The sequence below is a fragment of the Rhinichthys klamathensis genome, unplaced genomic scaffold (genome assembly GCF_029890125.1).
Source record: "Rhinichthys klamathensis goyatoka isolate OS25496 unplaced genomic scaffold, OSU_Roscu_1.1 h1tg000303l_1, whole genome shotgun sequence".
NCBI lineage: Eukaryota > Metazoa > Chordata > Actinopteri > Cypriniformes > Leuciscidae > Rhinichthys > Rhinichthys klamathensis.
In genome coordinates, this window is record NW_026606822.1 from 1688824 (window position 1) to 1704974 (window position 16151).

General features: G+C 37.0%; 1 protein-coding gene across 4 annotated transcripts in view; it reads right to left on the reverse strand.

Moving 5' to 3' along the window:
- Window positions 1-16151, reverse strand: part of gnas (GNAS complex locus) — a 37915-nt gene that overhangs the window by 5585 nt on the left and 16179 nt on the right. For all 4 annotated transcript variants that reach the window (XM_056270379.1, XM_056270380.1, XM_056270381.1 and 1 more), the window contains exon 5: window positions 13887-13984. In XM_056270379.1, the coding sequence (XP_056126354.1) occupies window positions 13887-13984 (98 nt within the window). The remainder of the gene's footprint in view (window positions 1-13886; window positions 13985-16151) is intronic.

Genomic DNA, 16151 nt, shown 5'->3' on the forward strand with positions numbered 1-16151 from the left:
TACCTCAGGTTTTGCAAGCGTTGTTTTTTTTTCACTCGCTGCGGGTTCAGAGAAATGTCCACTCAGAGAATGAGCAAGATGAGGGAGTATTTTGAGAGCCTGTACACAAAACTTTCCCATTTTCTTCTATTGTCATGTCTAGTATTAAACTAGCTTATAGGCTTGTTATACTACAGGTTATGAGGGACAATATGGTATAACATTTTTATTAGATTAAACGCCCCATGAAATCAAAATTTAAGTTTTTAGCTTTTAGTATGAATGTTAGCCCTAAGATTATGAATAAGCTGGTGTGTGCCAAAACTGACAAAATTCACATTTAGGAGATATAAACTTACAGTCCCTCACTTCCACTAAAATGGATCACAGATTTTTTCCGCTTCTCATCACATCTTCTGTCCAATCAAATCCTCTCTAGAATCTAAAGCGTCCCGCCCCCTATGCTACAAACACCACCTGGCCAAAGCGACCGCTGACACGTCACGGAGCAATATGGGTTGGAGACGTGTGTTCGGTTCCTCAAATGCTCAAGTTTTATTCCATTTTCCAACTGTATGTTGGTTAAGAACGACATGGCTAGAATTTACTCACACCTCTACTATTGAATCCTCGGATTCGCTTCCATGGTGCTGTCAAGTACGAATTGCAGTCTGTGAGGTAAACGCTATTGGCTATTTGAAAAGGGGGAGGAGCCATTCAATATGTCCCGCCTTAGCTTCCTGTTTCAGTGGAAATTACGTCAAGGCATCATACAAAAGCTGCACGTTCCAAGGTACTTTAGTGGGCCTTTAAAGGAAAAACAATATGAATGAAACGTACTTGAAGAAAATACACTTAAATAATATAGTTGTCAGACCGTCAAACTTTTCATAAACAAGACTAGGCGTTTAAACCCAGTCAAACAACACCTTAACGTGCTGACTTATGTGGACTAACTTTTATTTGAGGAAATCGGTTAATAATAGGCTATTGGGTTTCAACTCCTGCGCTATTCAGTTGATTTTAATAAATATCTCTCTATAATGGCTAACGTTGCTTAAGTGAACGCTCAAGTTTAATATAAAATGATCATAATGCAAGGCAAGAACATCGTATGTGTCTGACCTATTTTTAGTTGCATTCAGTATGGGATTTGACTGTTCATAGATTAAGTAGTCTATTTCAAACGGATCGCATATGCAGACAGTCTCCGGGGGGGGCGGGTTAGGCTAGTCAACTAGACGTCTGCAAAATTTCCACTTAAACAGTATTGAAATTAGCCGTTGCGCACATCCCTAATATTTATGAAAATGAAATAGTTAAAATAGTTTTCACAGCAAATGACTTCTGGACTAGTTCCTTAAAATAAATAATTTAAAAAGACCTGAATCACAAATCTGCATCTTCAAAAGCACTAAAGAAAAGTCATTAAAGTATTGTAATTACAATCATTCAAATTTCTCACAAATGCCAGCGAAAGTGTAACGCCCAAATCAAAGCATGAGGGAATCAGAGACAGTGAGAGAAATCCACGCATGTGCATCCCCCACGTCCAAGTCCTACAGGAATGTAACATACAGGGTTGAAATGTGACAGCAAAGCTGTAGGTCCCACACACAGCAGTATGGACTGCACTAGTGTGTGTGTGTGTGTGTGTGTGTGTGTGTGTGTGAGAGAGAGAGAGAGAATGCATGCAACACGCACAGTAGGCCGTACAAATGAAAGTGCGGCATGTCACATGGAAGAGGGGGCATAACCAGAAATAAAAAGAAGCAAACACTGAAAGACAGACGGGATAAAATGCAGACAGACAGATGGCTGAGGCTTGCACAGACAGTTGTATTGTGACCGCAGCCGTTGTCTAACACCATATCTCAATTGTTGCCTTTCTTCCTGTTAATAGAATGATTCCAACAATAGCCCAGCCAGCTAGTCAGACATAATACAACTCATGCCCCTCTGGGTACAATAGTTGAGAACGCATACAGCCTCCGCTGTCGTAATGCCAAGCAGAAGAGACCACTATAGTTGCGACAGAGTATATATAGCCCTGCGCTCCAAATCCAGACTCAACTCGAGTGGAATTCGAGAATTCAAACGGCCGCACGGCAGGAAGTTTGTGAAATTGTTGCGCGTCGATGTCTGCCAACAGTTGCAGAGATTCTAGCTTGGAGCAGTGTATAGCACAGACACTTGAAAGCATGCGATACATGTTAAAAGTCTTAACACACAAGATGGATATTAGCACATATTGAGTTGTTCTTATAGCATGCAGTGTAGACATGATTAGGCAGCAACTTCAATTAAAATAAAATTGTAAAAACACTTCAAGCAGTAAATGGATGGTCTGGCCAAACACACACACACACACACACACACACATACACACACACACACACACACACACACACACACACACACACACAATGCATCACATGAGTCATATGACTTGGCCTACACATAATTTCTGTTCAGCTCCCTTTATTTATTATATAAAAAGTATACGGCTCACTCATGCTTTAAGCAATTCACAGCAGGAACAATGCAATAAAGCAAGTAAAAGTCTAGCAACATTACAATATTATATATATATCCCATATTTTTGTCCCATCAACCCTCAAAACATAGCATAAATGTTAAGAATTATTTTATTAGGTTGTCAAAGATTGTTTTATTAAACTGCATCTTACTAAACACTACACACAATCAACTCACTGTATTCATACTTTATTGACTACAAAAAGTGGATTCATTTTATATATAATAAAATCACCAAAAATGAAAAGAAAAAATACAGCCTTAAAATGTTGTCAATTAAAACATTTTAATCAATTGATTATTACTTCAGCTTTATCTTAAATATTGTATTTATTAAGATAACAAAACAGATTGCAGCAAAGAGTATACAATAGTTATTAGTGCAATGTAGTAAGCATTAAAGTATTTATACTTTCTCTACATGAAAAGCAGAGTTCACTGCAAATACAGTTTTTGAATGGTATCCTATCCACTGATATATTAGTTGTTTGTAAACCCCCCCCCCCCCCCTTTTTTTTTTACTTTGTCATTTTTTAGTTTCTCTAACTTTTTTTATACTTTCATCTCTGTTGCTTTCTCATCTAAACTATACAATTTTTTGTTATAATGCTTATTGTTTTAACACACACGGAGACTCTCTCTCACACACACACTTAGAGGAATCTAACAAGAATCTACTGACAACTTTTTTTTGGAGAAAATTCTAGTTCTGATATTAATTAAAATCATGAATTAAATTAGGCTAAATAGTGCGGTGCCATTTGTAAACCTAAATATTCTTAAATCACAGAAACTGGCTGTCTATGACAGCAATGATATTTGATTGATCCTCAGCAACTTTTTATTTTTCAAATGCATTCTGGACTGAACAGAAGACAGAGTTTGAGCCAAACAGCTGTTCTGGGAGAGACGCCGATGGCACCATCTAATCATTTATCAAATGTCCAAAATATTATATTTTTGGTGCATTGCTGTGTTAAGTAAGTAGTTACAGTGCTAAAAATGATTCAGACCTGCATAAACTTCTACAGTTGATAAAAGATGGCAAACAGTATCCCAAACAAACAAAAGCTTTCCTGATGATGAGAAACTATTACAGCATGTCTACACCAGACACGAGTGTGCGGCGTACAAAGAGTACGTGATGTGCAAACACTGCCCGGCTAATACCACAAACATGCAAAGTCACTTGGAACGCAATCACCCTGGCCTGATCTAATTGAAAATGTTTAATTTACTTAAAATGTTCAATTCAATTCACAGACTAAAAAACTTTTTGCACTGTTAACCGTTTAGACTTGAATAAAGAGAGAAAACCTGCACTTTATCGCATACGTGATCGGTTCCGGTTCGGAACGCACGTGATTCGTGGATTAATTGCAAAGTTTAACCATCATAGAGTGACAAAAACACATGCAAATGATAAACTAAGTCCTGTCAGTTTAAACAAGCACGAGACGACTGTTTTCTGTGCCGCACACACAGATGTGAACACCGCATTCAGGCCTCTTTCTCTTCTTTTGAGCTTAAACAGACACATGCACGCAAAATTAAGTCAAAATCCCTGTCTCAGCGAGTATCCTCGCAAACACAGTCAGTTATGCGTTATAAAAATTGAGAAAGAAAACGAATGCATATTATTTTGGATGCGTGCATTCGTCTTAAAGTGACAGCTGCCTAATATACCCGCAGCTTTCTGTGTCACCAACGTTAATCAAACAACAAAAGAGAAAACAAAAGAGAGATTGCATAGTCTTCACTGTATAAATTAAATATAATAATTAATACAGTGTTATTTTACACCTGATTGTTCAATGTCTGTACCTGAATACAGTTAGATTTACCTGGAAAACAAAGCACTGCTTATTTCATTTGTATATTTGTTCTATTGTATTTATCTATGCTTGTAATTTGTGTATTATTTTCTATGCAAATGCAATCTCAGAAAAAAAATCGCCCCAATCATTCTAGAATGATTCATTCTTTACAAATAGAGCAATTCAAATCCTCTGGTGAAATTGTTTTCATATCGCCGAAAGACAGTTTTTTCCAAAAATTCCAGCCCTAATTTGCAGTCACCAAAAGGAACTTAAATAAAAATTGATTATTTATTAGTTATGTTTTATAAATGATAAATACATGAAATCATTTCTGGAACTGAACAACTGAGTACTATTATTAATACTTAAAAACAAAAATATTTATATTTACAATGGAACACAGCGTGGAGCGTTTAAAATTTAATTAAAAAATACAAATATTTAAAATATGAATACAAAATTAAATAACGCAAGTCTCCTGATGACTAAAAAGTAAAGCCAAGAAAAAAAAGAAAACATGCAAATAGAAAAATCTATTCATAGAGAGTGCCGACGGTGTATTAACATGGAAAAGCTGATAATATCCTCATCGCTTACTAATCTGGTTAATGTTACAGCTCATCTAGTTAACAGTAGAGTATTAAGAGTGTGGATTAGGCAGCTTCCGGGGCCAATACAGCAAACACTCTTTAGGCTCAGTGTGTGTGTGTGTGTGTGTGTGTGTGCGTGGCACGATACGGTACAGAGGATATCTAACGGCAAGCCTTTCAGAAACAACAGTGGCGTTTAACAACAAACTTTTATTGTTTAAAAAAAATTGACTTGCATTGGTTGTGCCCGTTTTATTTCATCTGTTAAAAAATATATATAATAAAAAGGAAATACAAATAATAATAAAAATAAAAAAAGTTCAAATTCAACTTACAAAAAGATACCAATATTTATCTCAGCAAATGTTAATTCAACGTCATCTTGGAATTAATCGATAGCCTCCACCGCATTTTCTCTCTCTTACACACACACTTCTGTAAGTTTGGAACGCCAGAGTAAGGGAGCAGCAGAAACCGGGAGAGAGGGAGCGGTGGAAGAGAAAGAAAAGAGAGAAGGCTGTGTCTGACATTACAGCGGCGCTCCAAAAATAGCTCCCTGGCGCCCTGGCCTCCAGCTCGGTTGTCATAGCGACAGAACCACAGGCGCTATAAATAGACTATCAGCTCCAAATCTTGTGTGACTGGAGAGAGGCCAGAGAGAGGGAGAGACAGACAGAAAGAGAAAGAGTGAAGAGAAAAAGAAAGACAGAGGGAGTGGAGCGATAGAGAGAGAGACAGAGAGAGAAGGTGGAGAAGGGCCAGTCCAAAAGAGAGAACGAGAGCAAAAACAGGTCTGGTTTCGCAAAAGAGGGATAGGGGAAGAAAAGGGAGAGAAAGAGAGACGCTCGAAGAGACAGAAAGAAACATGGCGGATGGTTCAGGAATTTTTTCTCTCCATGCACTGGGCTTATGTTTAGGAACTACGTACAAGCAAGAATGCAATGTTTATCTGGTTTACAAAAAGCTTGTAGAATATATATTTTTGTATATATGTAGTAGTAGTATATATATATATATATATATATATATATATATATATATATTTTTTGCTTTCTTTTAAAATAGACAACCTTAATGAAACATGTTTTCCTCTCTGAAACGCATGCAAGCAAGAATGCAACAATTCTTTGGTTTCTGAAAAATAGAAACCTTTTTATTTTAGAAACCTTCAGCTTTCTCTGAAAACAGGCAGCCATGAAACATTTCATGATCTTTACAAAATGCACATCAAGAATGCAACATATCTCTGGATTACAAAAAAAAAGTTTGTAGAAAATTCTTTCTTTTTTGACTTTTGCTGAAAACATAACCCCAATAAAACTTTTTAGATTATTTTTTTTTACCACAAAAAGTATCTCTGGTTTACAAAATGATAGATAGCTCCAAGAAAACATTGTTTCTCTGTACTACACACATGAAAATTATTGCATGTTACCACTTGAAATCATGTATTCATGTCATTTTGTAATGCCAATGTGTGTGAACAGCTTGTAACGAAACTTAAAAAATAAATAAAAACGAGACCTTCCCTGACTTCCTACGTTTTCTATGAAAGACTGATTTTTATTTGAAGGACTTGAGCCGTTTTCACCGGGATTCACAAAGGATGTGACGATTACGCGCAGTCCAGAGAACCTCTCTTCCATTTAGTGACTGGTGAAATGAATGCTTATACAATATTCAGGATAATGCCGAAAGAGCTATTCTGTACTGTAGGGGTGTGCGATAGGGCTGGGCGATATGGCCAAAAAATCATATCTCGGTAATTTTTGGTTAAATGGCGATATGCGATATATATCTCGGTACTTTTTACGTTTTTCTATTTGGATAAAGAAAATCTGTATTTATTTAAAAAAATGTTTTTTTTTTCACATTCTGCCCAATGATATCCTACAAACAATGTTGATATTGAAGGATATGGAAACAAATATAGTGAATGTAATGTAGGCTATGCAATATATTATGTGCAAAAAAAGATTTTGTTTTTAATTGACTAAAGGCTAAACTAAAAATGAAAATAAAAACAAAAGCACAAACTAATTATATCAGCCTTGATTACCCCATTATAATGGTCACTTTCATAAAAATATACTTGTAGGTTTAAAATTCCATATATAGTACATTTATTGTCTCCAACAACAAATATTTTAGCAATATGTTAATTTTAGTCAGAATTATTGCGCTACTCTTCTATTGTGCTCGTCTGTTTGACGCGCATGCGCGCGGCGGCGCTAGTTCACAGAAGCTTGCATTTTAGCGGAGATTCGCTTGCAGAAGCTCGTCCTTTACTGACAGTGAAATGGACATATTTGTTTGACTCTAACATTTACAGATGGAGAATATACCTGTAAAATGTAAGTTGAGCACTGAGGAAAGCACCACATCTCAAACGCATTAATCAGCGCAAGTATTTATCTGTCAGTCAGCAACAGTATCTGTCAGAGGATCTGACAGGACAAGCTGTTTTAAACTCGTTAACTATATCTTAGGCTACCAGTTATTTTGAAGCCCTTAATATAAGCTTGTGTCATGTTTAGGACAAATTGTACTATGTAGCTAGCTACTTTCACTGCAGCAGCTCACACTGCGACCTCCGCTATTTTTCAGATGTGCTCATATCAAACTACTGTATCGATATAAACGGTATTGCCTCATTCCATATCGTTTAAAAAAAGTATAGCGATATATCGTACAAACTCGAAATACCGCCCAGCCCTAGTGTGCGATATCACGATTTTTGATCGTGGACGATAAAAATGTCTCCACGATCTGCTTTTGAAGAAATATCGTAGTATCGTGCTACAGTGCATTATATCAGTTCAGTTCTGGCGCCTCCGTCTCAACATACTGTACAACGCGACGTACTTACACATCACACGTTAATGCAAAAGTTCATTATTCACAAAAGTTCATTATTTGCATGTGCTTTAAAGCCTTGCCGGTTAAACGTTTCATTCGCGTGCTGATGCGCTGTTCTAATGGTGTGTTCACACCGAACGCGAATTTAATTATTTGCGCGAGTAGATTACATACAAAGTCAATGCAAAGACGCGAATAGCAGGAACGCGCCGGGCGTTGTGAATGACGCGAATTGGGCGACGCGTTTGACGCAAATGTCTTCCGCGCAAGTTGAAAAATTTTAACTCGAGCGAATGTTCAAGCGTCTAACTAGACGCGATAGACGCGTATTTGATGCTCTATTCGCGTTCAGTGTGAACACACCATAACATGCGCTTTCCTGAGCGCGTACACCTGCAATAAAAGCCTGTCAAACAGCGCCTGGTTACTGGACTAAGTTATCTTTGGAGTCTTATTGTGCTAATACCGTCAAATACACACAAGGTTTACATAAACACAGTTGGTTATAAGTTAAAGCAAACATTTGAGAGAAAATCGAGTGCGTGTCATATATGCGTGCCGGTCTTAAAGTGACAGTAACGTTAGCCTATAGTAAACATGCTGCCGCTAGTCCTTAAAGTAATAGTTAGGGTTGGGTATCGTTTGAATTTGAACGATCCCGATTCCTTGTATCGATTCCGGTTCCGAACGATTCTCGATTCCGATTCTTTTAAGAGGCAGGGTCAAAAAAGTTTAGGATATTTTAAATGAGCTAGCTAACCAACGGTCTTTCTGAAGGAAATAGTCTGACCTTCTCCATTAATTTTAATTCTATGAACTTTTTACTTTTTATGAACTTTACTATGAATTTCTCACAGGGCTGTTTTCAACTACAATATAAATATCAACAAATCTATGAACTTGAATATAAATATTATAAATTATGAATATATTTTCACATGGCTACACTTTCCTCAAGAGAACTTTATTTTGGAAAACACATTTACACATGAGTGTATGATGCTGCAGGTACTTAAACATGTTACCGTGCTCCCACTGATGGGCTAACCTGGTGCAGAATACCAAATAAACAATAAGAAACAACTTGTAAAACCTTCGTCATCTGGCGAGGAGAGAGCAACCAGCTAAATAACCTGTGCTCTGAACGGCGTCAAGAGCACTTTTGGAACATATCCATGCCTGCCCTTGGTCTGATGCTGCGGTCACACCAGACGCGAATGGAGCGTCTGGCGTGAGTGATTTCAATTCTTTTGGTTTTTACGCGCGTCAATTTCGCTCTTGACGCGTGAATGGATTCAAAGTGTTCAAGCGTATAACTAGGGTTGGGAATCGTAAGAAATTTTTCGGTTCCGGTTCCGATTCCGGTTCCGCCAAACGATTCCGGTTCCCATTCAATAAAAATTATTAAAACAACTAATACAAATAGTATTTCTGATACTTGTCAAATGAGTTTAACAGACTGGCAATGTCAACAAATGCAACATATTATTTAGCAATAATTTTTTCTGAAGGAAAATAAAAAATGTTGCATTCTCAAGGATAATTTGGGACCTCTCCTATATCTTATTGTATCTCCAGCAGTGGAATACCCTCTCAGAAGGGGTAGAATATGCTTGAACACACATGTAAGATCCAGACAGGTGAAACATAATATTTTTTAAAATCGGTTTGAATGATTGATTCATAAAAACTTTACTTGTTTCCTTACTGGATTAAAGTGCTCTAGCAGTTAATAAACAGAAATGCATGCGTCTTGCGGAAGAACATTGTAGCCGGAGCTACTTCTCTATATTTATGTCTATGACGCGGGTGAGTCACGCAGGCACTGGGCTACTCCGCAGCAGTGCCGAACCGACCAGTGTAAAGTAGTCCGAGTTTAAACGCTTATTACAGCCTTACCTTAGTGATTCAGGATATGACAAAAACACGTTTCGAAAAAAGGCATTCATGATGTAATCGCTCATTATATACATTTTGTAAATTCTGAAGCGAATTTTCGTTATTTGAAGCGACTTTCAAAAGGTGATTAACTGTTTTGGTTGCTACAGTAGACATCAGTGTTTATTCTCGAACTATAAACTTTTATCTCAGTACTTCTGTGATCATTTGAATATTTTTAACACAGAAATATCGATACTGTGTTGTTGAAAAGACTGAAAGTAAAGCTAGCTGTTTCATGTAGAACTGCTCTCTCTGGGTCAGCGACAGCGCAAACAGATTTGAATGTCCCGGTGTGAAGTTTTTGTCATTTAGGAATAAGATCGCGTGAGTGTTTGAATCGAGATCGTTTAAAGATTAATGGTGCAGCTCTACTGTCTTTATTCTATCTCTCTGCGTTGATATCTGACGCAAAAAAAAAAAAAAAGTAACTTGTTATGTATACGAATAGCGCGAGGGACAGTGCATTCATTACAATTTTAATATTCATGTGGTGAGACGTCGCTATTAAAGGATAAGCTCCCAGCACTTCGTCCACACATCGCATCAGAACCGTTTTCGGAACCGAAACTCAGGAATTTCGCACGGTTCCGGTATTTTTGAAAAAACACTACCGGTTCTGCATAAGAACCGGTTCTCGGTTCCCAACCCTACGTATAACTAGACGCGGTAGCCGCGAATTTGACGCACTATTTGCGTCTGATGTGAACGCAGCATTAGGACGACTCTCGAGTTGCTTCGCTCGGTTATGCCAATACCGGTGGACGCTTCGTTGGGGTTCAGCGGTTTCTTCTTCCGGTCGGCGGAATCGAAACTAGGAATCGAAATTTAAACTTTTGAACGATTCCGGGAAAATTGCAAAGCTAGTCCCGGTTCCAATCAATACTCGATATCTAAGCCTAGGAATAGTTCACCCAAAAATGTTAATTCTGTCAATTTACTCACCCTCATGTTGTTACGAACCTGTATTAAAATAATGTGGCTAACCAAAAATTTGGGAAAAAAATATACTATGGGAGTCAATGGGGACCCGCAACTGTTTGGATACACACATTCTTCAAAATAACTTTTATTTTCAACAGAAGAAATAAATTTATTTGGGTTTAAAACAACTTGAGAGAGTAAATAATTAAATAAACAGAATTGAAATAAATTACAATTTTCATTTTAGTGGGAACTATCCCTTTGTTAATGTTAATTAAACAACAAAAAGCAAAGAGAAAATCACTCTGCTCTTGACTGAGAACTTAGTAGCTTTAATAAGAATTAAAGCATAATTTATATAGTAAAGTCTATGTAGTGTTTTATTTTAAAAATTGTTCATTAAATTTCTTTCTTGAATGCTACTGTTAAATGCACCTGTAGCTGAAAAAAATAAAAGCAATGTTTATTTAATTTGTATATTATGTTGTGTAAAGTGTATATGTAATGTGCATCTTTGTTCTTATTTTTTAATAACAAAAACAAAAATGACAGATTTTTATCTTCGCCACTTTGGCCTAAATGTCTACCATTCTTTTTTTATTTTATATTTTGTGATCTTGTAAGGCTTTGTTTGTAAAATAGAGACATTAGTTTGGCTGTAATGCTCAGTCACTTGCAAAATATTAAAACCAACATGCAAAAAACAATCCTGATAAAATCGTGAATCGCGATTTTCTTGAAAAAAAAAAACGTGATATATTTTTTGCCATAGACGCACACCGGTTACATCACAGTTAGAGAACAGACACTACACTTATAAACTAAACAAGTCTGCTCAATTTAGCGTGAGCCGAACGAGTCGCAGATCAGCAGCAGGAATCATGTTTCATTTATTAGCACGGTGTATGCCGTGCTTATTCGTTTTGTTAATAAAAGTTCTAGGTTTAATATAAGAGAGTTTGTCAATGTACTGTTTTGTTGTGTTTTTCACTAAGAATAATAATGAACCCACCATTCAAGCAATTCCTGCTAATTTGAAAGCAAAAGTAAAATGCGCACGGCCGCTTGGGCATTCACAAGCGATTGAAAGAGGTGGAAAATAGGGAAAGCACCAACATGCGTTTTAATTACCTCATCTGTTGACATGATGCCGGTGAATTGCAGAGCTGGTACAAACATATCCATATCGCTACGGTGTCGCTAATAACAAGGGTTTCTGAATTCAACACAGGCCCTTTAACTGAAAAAATAAACCCTAATAAAAATAGACCTCTACCCACTGGATTGACACTTAAGAAACGCAACAAAAAATGGAATGCAACGTTTCTGCAATGTAATTTCTTTTCTTTTTTCACCTCTGTGCAGAAGATTTTTTTTTTTTAAATATAGTAAGATGTTTTTTGTTTTTTTTTACTTTCTCTGAAAACTTTAAACCCTTTCATTATGCAAGTAAAATGCGAACTAGCAAGAACATTTCTCTAGTTTCCAAAAATATAGAAAGCTCCATGAAAATACTGTCCGCATGCTTTCTATAATAATAGATGTGCAATAATAAAAATGTCTTTTGTTTTCTCTATTTGAACACCTCTTGCACACCTGAACAGTTGCAGGCAGGTGCGTTGGATACAGAATATAAAACAAAAGAAAAATATCCTGCATACTGCTGTTGCCTGCAAGAAATCCCATTTTTACTTAGATAGCAACATTTCAGTCAAAAAGACCTTTGTCAGGAATTAAAAAAAAAAAACCCATGGACTTGATTTGCATTTACAAAGTGTAAACAGGCAGGAATGCAGCATTTCTCTGTTTTATGGAAATATAGAAAGCTTGTAGATAACATCAAAGGAAAAAAAATTTCTTGTCTCCATACACTGTATTTATGCAAACGAAATGCAAAAAAGGAGGAATACAAAGTTTCTTTAGTTTATGAGAACAGAAAGCTTTGTGTAAAGAAAATATTGCTTTATACGCAATTACACACTCGTCCTGAATACACTAGAACCACAAATAAACATTTCTTCTCTGGTTTACAAAAATACAGAAAGCTTGTAGAAACAGTCATCTTTCTTTGATAATATATACATGCTTCCTCTGAAAACAGCATAACCCTAATGAAACCATTCTCATTGGTTTTTTTTCTATCTCAGCCATTTTCTGTGACTGCAGTGACACTACTAGCAGATGCAGGAAAAACTAGTAAGGAAAGGGGGAAAAGAAATGTTGCGGGATGAACAAAAACTGTGATAAGTCTGTATTATTCCCTTGCTTTTTGTAGTGATTTTTGTTCGTCTCCGCATCAATGATAACATTATTGAGCCCACAATACTGCTGCAGCTTGAACATACAAAGAAACGGAGATGAATGAAAACTCTAACGCATACACACACACACGTTCAATATGGACACATGGCCATGTGACAGGAAGAGCCTTGAAAACGCTCAGACAGAAAAATGAGCTCATAACACAGGACGAGCAGTTGACAACGCTAGTTTTCTTGCTGAACGCGTGTGCGCGCTTGAAACAGCACTGTCATTCTCCTCCGTCCCTCTTTGCAGTCGGGGAGGTTGGGAGTTGCCCGCCAAACCCTCGCAAGTAGCCACCATTATCACTTCAAGATCATTTTTCTCCTCCAAAAGGAGAGATGGATTATTTGCAAAACTTGCGGATCTTCTCTGTCTCTCAAAGCGTCTCCTTCTGCTGCGAGTGAGTGAACCAGAGAGTTAAAAATAGCTCGCTCTCTCTCTCTGCACTACGTTTACATAAGCGTGGGGGGGGGCACTTCCGGTTTAAACGGCTCAGCCCAGCGTCTGATCCACGACAACCACCAGTGGATGCGGGAGAAGACAGGACACACGCACACATATGCGCCATAATGCAGGAAACCTTTCAATGTATACCCAACCGTGTTCAACATTCATACTTCCATGTCTTCTTAAAGAGTCTATCTGTCTAGCACTCATCAGTCTCTCTTTTTCACGTTCTGTCACTTCTGCCCTAATCACATTTCTATTTCCCTCCCTCTTGAATGCATAAATCCGTCCGATACATGCAACGTGCTAAGAAAGTCACGCAAACAATTTTACATCAAGTCAAGAGAGTCGAGTGTTACCAATCTGACCAACTATTACATGTACATTCCAATGCGAATCAGCTTGGTTAAAATTGCTCTCATTTAGCTTTCAAATACTAATAATTCTGCACAATTAAAAAGCAATTCAAATTAATCAGAATACTCACTACTGTGCGCAGTCGATCAGTTGATATTCGTTGGATCTTTCGAAGCAAGCTCTCACCCCTTCATCCTGCCACAGGGTCTTTGTGTGTTCATAAAATTCCTGTTGGGAAGAGAAGTGGAAGAGAGGACAAACCCATAAACTAGCTGTTGGAATCCAGGCAAATCTTTTACACCTCTGTAGCTTGGCCACATCATTTTTCTCGTTAGAGCATGCTAACCTGTATAAAAATAAAACCCACCACCACTGACTGGTCCATTTCAGGCATTTCAGTCCATTTCAATCTGATTTTTTTTTTTAAAAATTGTCATTTAAAAAAAACTAGTTCAGATTGTTTTTTTCCTCCAGATTTTAACAGAACAATAACAAATAAAAAAATTAATTGTATAGGAATTCCGAGGACTAAACAAAATTTCTAATCAGGAATGTCATGTCAGTGAATACACATACATCACAAGTACACGAGTTTACGGGGGAAAGAATTCTTGATTCCCAACCCGATTTAAATGTAAACCAAAGGAAAAATGCTGTGTCCAGAATTTTTCCCAAAAGAAATTCTGGACTAAACCGCTCAATTTATGTGGATTAGTTTAACGGTCTCATTATGAAATTTTTGACGCGTCAAAGTGTCAGTTGTACAGAAAGCTCTCAGATTTCATCAAAAAGATCCTCGTTTCTGTTCCGAAGATGAACGAAAGTCTTACGGGTTTGGAGCGACATGAGGGCGAGTAATCAATGACTGAATTTTCATTTTTGGGTGAACTATCACTTTAAGACCAAAGTTAATGTGGGTGGGAATAATTAACACAACATGCTTTTTCTTTTTTATTATTTGTGCAAATGATCTCCATCCTATGCACTTTTTAATAATACAGCAGAATTTTATCATTTACCGTATTTGCCAAAAAAATAAGTCGCAAAGAGCATCATTCGCACCAGGTCAAACTTGCATTGTTGAGGAAAACACAGACACAAGTCGCATCAGTGTAAAAATCACTTTTTATTATTAGCCTAAATAGGAAATATTGTAAAATACCGATAAATAAAATGAAAAGTTAAACATTATAAACACTATTAACATGTAGGCCTTTTTTACTTCCCCTAACTCCACAAACAATCCTTTCAATTACTGGTATTCAGAACAAAACAAGAATTAAGTATAAAGTAAAAAATAAATTAGTGACATTCACCTAAAAGCGTTGGGCTTGCACACCTTTCATTCGGTCCAAAATGTTTTCATATTTGCGATGTAACACCTGGATGCTAAACTATTATTTATGTAAAGAAGGCTTTGTACTTCAGACAAGAAATAAGCGGAGAAATAAGTTTTGAATAACAGCAAGTCGACAGTAGGGGGATGACTGACCGGCACGGCCTTCATATTGTACAACAGACAAATTCAATTAAGCAGAATAACTTTTTGTGTTTAATTTACTGGATTTTATTTTGATAATGAACGGGCAGCATGATGTGTGTGGGCGTGAGGCATCGACGCAATCACTTTCCTCATAGCAGCGGAAACAACTTAATACTCTGTCATTTATGGTCATACAGATAAGAGCAAGATATTTAAAACAGACAGTAAAGTGTATTTTAATTTGTGTATATTCAAAATGTCATGCTATTGTAAAATAAAGAAAACAAACAGGATCCGCTTTCAGCCGTCTCAGTTTAAACATCTTTCTGGAGCACGTCACAAAAATGAACCAAAACACTGCGATTACTTGACGCACAGACATGAGAATTATATCTAGAAACCTTTAGGTGCCTAATTATTAAAAGTCTACGTTTTGGTCGGCGCCGATAGCCTCGTGGGCAAGTGCGCCGACATGCAGCACCGTTGTGCTTCAGGCAACCCGAGTTCGAGTCCCAGCTCGTGGACCTTTCCCGTCCCCCCTCTCTCACCTCACTTCCTGTCTAGCTACTGTCCTATCCTAATAAAAGGCAAAAATGCCCAAAATAAATCTTTTTGTCTACATTTTGATTATTTGACGTTAAATGCATTATACAAGTCTGTATATAATATATAAATATTGGAGGTAGATGTTAACATTATACGCATCAGTTAAGCTCTTCTGCTTTCTTCTTTCGGATAACATGCATAACATTTTTTTTTTTTTACATTTAAATCACCAAACAACATACGCACCTCATGTATAACAAAAGCCACATTTATAGAGGAGTTCAAGACAGAACTAAACGGTTCTGACCACCCACTGTGATTCAGATGTGGTGGTGAAATATGAATGAGCATTTGAAATGAAAGAAC